Here is a 6000-nt window from a genome sequence, read left to right as displayed (position 1 = left end):
GCATGATGCACACACAGCTTGCCTACGGTAAAGGTTCTGCGGCGACTGTGGCTGTCCTACTCATCACAGGTGGATAACATTTATTTATTTCAGCCATAATTTTTACACACAAACACACACACACACACACACACACACACACACACACACACACACACACACACACAAGAAAAGATTTATTAACATACATACAACCTTTATTAATATAATTTATTTAATCATATGATCAAGCATGTTTGCAGTAGGTCTGCACATTTTAACACCACTGAACATTTTTAAAAATTTCTTTTGATTAACATCTTGATGTTTGGGGTGAAATATTTGATCATCATGTGGATGATGAGTATGTAGTTCTGAACATACGGCACACTCATGCAGCTATTTTAAGCAATGGTTTGGAAAGGTTCACAAGAAATCTTTTTGCAGAAGATTTTTAATGCTGGAAGTCAGTCAGTTTCAACTGAATTACAGGAGGTAACTCTCCAGTGTCCACCGCAAAAGGAGTTACAAAAATATCAAAATCACATTAAAACTGATTTCAGATACCACATATATTTTGTCAAAGCTGTCACTAAGAGTCTGTATTACAATAATATACCCATCAAAATGTTTGTTCAATGTCCCTTCTTCCAGACTTTTTTCCATTTACAATCAGTCTAATGTTTGGAAAGCTGCCCTACTCACAATAGTAATTGTCTCCAGAAAGCCAAAATGGTGTCTAATACTTTGGTAATAATATTTTCTTCTGCAAAGTTGTGTTCAAGTCATTTATTTGCTTCATCAGGTCTGCCAGACAGGCATGATCTAATATCCGTTGAGGGTCATCAAATTCTTTTTGGCTTTCTTTTCATATCCAGAAATACTGCCAAGTCTTTATGCAAAATTGTAAAAATGTTTGTGAACAACACCTTTACTCAACCAGCGTACTTCACAAAAATAACACACATCACCATATTCACAGCCAACTTCCACCAGGAAAGATATGAATTATCCATGCCCCTAACAGAGCGATCAGAGTATTTTAATTGTCTTTAAAATTATGTCCTTGGCGACATTTACTTTGGTACATGTTGCAGCACATTAACAATATGTAGGAAACAGTGTATTTCAATTTCCTGTTAGATACCAACTTCTTCTAGTCTTTTCTCAAAAAAGCAATGACACAGGCCAAGGTTATGCTAGAGAATTGTGTGTTCTAAGCAAGAAAAAGTGTCTTCAGCTGTAGATGTGTCATGCGTTGGAGCAAAATCAAGAAGTTTTTCCACAATGATGAATTCAGTGACAGTAGCCTCTGCCCCTGTAAATGTGGCAAGTTGGGCAATCTCAGTTACACCAACACTTTCATCCAAAGTCAATTAGAAGAAAACCACATCTTTAATATGACCTTTTAATTGGGTCTATCATATTACTTTCCATTTCTTCAATATAACAAAGTAATTTTCTATAGAAATCCCAAATTGTATTAAACAATTTGCCCAGCCTTGAAAGAGGAACTGATTTAAGAAAGAAGAATTCCCTCTGGACAGAAAATTCTGCACTGATTTAAAGGAGACACTACTTTCACAGTTTCAACAACTATGTAATAACATGATTTTTTTCATGTAATTACATAACACAAGGAGGAGATGAAATCAATGGCAAAAACAGGGAAAATCAAGAGCAAAGTCACTTAATGCATTATCAATAATGGTAATAACTTAAAAAAATAACACACATATCTACAGGGATACTTACTTCTTTGTCTCTCTTCTGCCTTAGCTCAAAAAGTTAGGCTTCCTTTCCATAGTATTCTAACTGATGACTACGTTATCATAAAGTAGTTGGAAATTTTGCTTCACATTGTATGTCTTTGCTGCTGATAATTTTAAATTATCAAATACTGAGGAGCACTCTGTGTTTCAATAAGCAAAAATTCTTCTTTCCATTGTGGTTTGGAGTGTAAGAATTCATTTTCATTTTATGGAGTAATTCTTCTTCAGCCATTTTCTTCTCATTATTTCTGGCTTTTTCGCACAGATCTGATTATCACAGACAAAACGAATGGCACAATGCCAGCAGGCTGCTTGGTTTCACATGTGACTGAGAAATGGGTGGGGCTAAAGGGGTTAGGTAGATGGAAAGGAAACTTGTGGCAGACAGAGTGGGGTGCCCAGCTCTGCAGTATCACTTTCATTTTTGTCTATTGACAGGACTTACTTGAGAACATCTCTCACTGAATAATCAACACTAAGTGGACACCCCATCATACCAGATTTAATGCGGACATGTCAAAAATAAATAACTCTGTATTATCTTTTATACAGAATTCTGCAAATTTTTAATGGTTTAATGAAAATTTCTGGAAATATAGAATCTTATTTCATATCTACATTGTAGCAGAAACAGCGGTCAGAAAGCCTTTTGCCACCAGCTTATATATGGAATTTTACTTGAAATGTTACTGACAAGAGAAACACCAAGTACCAGTTGTGATTGACAGATCATGGTAGCAAAATAATCACAGCTTTATTCATAAGTCTTAAATCAGTTCAAGTGGAAATAAATACACAACATCGAACATTAAATTATTTTCTCTTTTGTAAGTTTTATGTATCTTCACTGACTGTACAAGCACTTCTCCAGCCTCAGATAGCTATAGCTATTTGTGTGTGTGTGTGTGTGTGTGTGTGTGTGTGTGTGTGTGTGTGAGAGAGAGAGAGAGAGAGAGAGAGAGAGAGAGAGAGAGAGAGAACAGTCAGGCACGAGTGAGGAGCATTTCCTTCAGCCATAGCACATATCTTCAATCAAGGCTCAGTACATCTTCAGTTAATGCAGGTCTATTAATATTTTATAATAAGCTACTAAATTCTAAAATACCATTGTGGTTTTCTGTCTTTTGTGCTATCAATTTATTCGAAATGGACTTTCACAGGACTAGGATGCATGTAGACCATTCTTCCTCTTCATTTACAGGAAAGTTCTCTGGTTAGTGCCAGATTTGGTGGTGATATCAAAAGAAGTCAAAGACTGATTTTCCGACCACAATCAACGAACTTTGAGAATCTAGAAAATTCTACACTCATGTTAACAATGGCTCTTTTATCACCAGTGCACATTCCTTTGATGTTATTTAAACAGTGGCACAAATGTCAGAATGTTATTAAACAAGGCATCAGAACCATAGACAACAGCAGATGCATAACAGTCAGTGTATAAATACAGTGTCACATAAAGGTTAAATAACTTAAGATAGGCCTCCATGGCTAAGCTGAGCAACTAGCATTATGTTGAAATACTGTTGGAGGACTCATCTTCCACCATTTGAATGTGACATGTTTCCTCAGGAACTGCTTCTTTTGCTTGCACGCCAAACTGCTGTAACAGACAAGCATATGCCACAAATGAACCACAGCATAATATGAAATTCTAACCAAAAGTCTATAGAACAATGGTTTTACATAAACAAATCTTAACAGTGCATATATGTATGCAATCACAGCGAGATATTTTCTCTCATTTGCACTTTAACTCCTATGCCTGGTTGAGCGAGTACTACAAATGATGACACTTGATATGCTTAGATTAATTATGGCACCTTCATTGCACAAGTGTTTGACCATAATGTAGGTATCATTGATCTGTTGTTTCTAGTATATGTACAGTCAGATGAATTACGCACGTTTTAGTTTTTGTACACTTCAATGTATTGAAATTTGTTGCATAGGCTGTACAAAAGTGCGGCAATTAATATTCACATACTGTAGCATCTTTCAGGAAAAACTGTCTTTGCAACAACAACAACAACAACAATAATGAAACGACACATTTCTCTGGAAGAGTTTTTGTTAAGTCAAAAATCCTAAAGTGAAACACACACTTTCCTCACCATCTTATTACTACGTACCTCCCAATCTCATCACACCTTTTAGCACATCTCACCTCACCTAATTTACTCCCTATATAGTTAACAACCTTGCCACTTTTAACACAGCAATTCTTAAGTAGTTAATTGGTTTCACATTCCATGGATAATTTTGCATAAGAAGTCATAATGATGTGGAATGTGTCCTTTACATTCACATCACAAATTAATTTGCAAATATGGTTACATGCTGAACTTTTATAAGGTCTTTTTCATTATTTTTTTTTATTAACTTACAAATATGACCAGACAATGATACTTTTAAGAGCACTGTTTACTACGAGGTGCATTCAAGTTCTAAGGCCTCCGATTTTTTTTCTAATTAACTACTCACCCGAAATCGATGAAACTGGCGTTACTTCTCGACGTAATCGCCCTGCAGATGTACACATTTTTCACAATGCTGATGCCATGATTCAATGGCAGTGGCGAAGGCTTCTTTAGGAGTCTGTTTTGACCACTGGAAAATCGCTGAGGCAATAGCAGCACGGCTGGTGAATGTGCGGCCACGGAGAGTGTCTTTCATTGTTGTAAAAAGGCAAAAGTCACTAGGAGCCAGGTCAGGTGAGTAGGGAGCATGAGGAATCACTTCAAAGTTGTTATCACGAAGAAACTGTTGCGTAACGTTAGCTCGATGTGCGGGTGCGTTGTCTTGGTGAAACAGCACACGCGCAGCCCTTCCCAGACGTTTTTGTTGCAGTGCAAGAAGGAATTTGTTCTTCAAAACATTTTCGTAGGATGTACCTGTTACCGTAGTTGGTAAGGATTACGCCCTCGCTGTCCCAGAACATGGACACCATCATTTTTTCAGCACTGGCGGTTACCCGAAATTTTTTTGGTGGCGGTGAATCTGTGTGCTTCCATTGAGCTGACTGGCGCTTTGTTTCTGGATTGAAAAATGGCATCCACATCTCATCCATTGTCACAACCGATGAAAAAAAAGTCCCATTCATGCTGTCGTTGCGCGTCAACATTGCTTGGTAACATGCCACACGGGCAGCCATGTGGTTGTCCGTCAGCATTTGTGGCACCCACCTGGATGACACTTTTCACATTTTCAGGTCGTCATGCAGGATTGTGTGCACAGAACCCACAGAAATGCCAACTCTGGAGGCGATCAGTTCAACAGTCATTCGGCGATCCCCCAAAACAATTCTCTCCATTTTCTCGATTGTGTCGTCAGACCGGCTTGTGCGAGCCCGAGGTTGTTTCGGTTTGTTGTCACACGATGTTCTGCCTTCATTAAACTGTCGCACCCACGAATGCACTTTCGACACATCCATAACTCCATCACCACATGTCTCCTTCAACTGTCGATGAATTTCAATTGGTTTCACACCACGCAAATTCAGAAAACGAATGATTGCACGCTGTTCAAGTAAGGAAAATGTCGCCTTTTTAAGTATTTAAAACAGTTCTCATTCTCACCGCTGGCGGTAAAATTCCATCTGCCGTACGGTGCTGCCATCTCTGGGACGTATTGACAATGAACGCGGCCTCATTTTAAAACAATGCGCATGTTTCTATCTCTTTCCAGTCCGGAGAAAAAAAATCGGAGGCCTTAGAACTTGAATGCACCTCGTATTTCTTCCATTTCTGTGTATATGCCTGGACTGATTACAATATTAGTGTCATCTGCAAAAAGAACTAATTCTGCTTGTTGAACAGAGGGTGTTCAAAAAGAAATGAGTCTGAGGCATAATTACAGAAACCAGTACCTGCATGTTAGAAGTACTGACCCTGGCTGTTGAGACACTTGTTTCACTGTGACACAAGGCTATGAATGGCTGTCTCATAAAATTCCCGAGGCTGGGATGTGAACCAGTTCCACACGTACAGCTGGACATTGTCGTCTGAGGTGAATCGTTTGCCCCTCAGAGCCTTTTTAAGGAGACCAAAAATGGTGTAATCACGAGAAGAAAGGTCCGGGCTGTATGGAGGGTGGTCGAGAACCTCCCATTTGAACCTCTGCAAGAGTGTTGCAACTGTGTTGGCCATATGAGGCTTTGCATTGTCATGGAGCAGAATGACCTCACGGATGAGACTGCCTGGTCGTTTTGATTTCATCATTAGGTGAAGGGTGGTCAAGGTTTGTGAGT

The 6000-nt window shown here is 38.7% G+C and overlaps 1 protein-coding gene across 4 annotated transcripts in view; it reads right to left on the bottom strand.

Moving 5' to 3' along the window:
• Positions 1 to 2486: 2486 nt before the first annotated feature.
• LOC126175627 (zinc finger protein 143-like) overlaps positions 2487 to 6000 on the bottom strand; it is a 118613-nt gene continuing 115099 nt past the window's right edge. For 3 of the 4 annotated variants that reach the window (XM_049922513.1, XM_049922514.1, XM_049922512.1), the window contains exon 11: positions 2487 to 3354. In XM_049922513.1, coding sequence (XP_049778470.1) covers positions 3262 to 3354 — 93 coding nt within the window. In that variant the 3' untranslated portion in view covers positions 2487 to 3261. The remainder of the gene's footprint in view (positions 3355 to 6000) is intronic. The other variant, XM_049922515.1, reaches the window with a different exon arrangement.

This window comes from Schistocerca cancellata, chromosome 3 (genome assembly GCF_023864275.1).
Source record: "Schistocerca cancellata isolate TAMUIC-IGC-003103 chromosome 3, iqSchCanc2.1, whole genome shotgun sequence".
NCBI lineage: Eukaryota > Metazoa > Arthropoda > Insecta > Orthoptera > Acrididae > Schistocerca > Schistocerca cancellata.
This window is presented reverse-complemented; position numbering and strand designations above follow the sequence as displayed.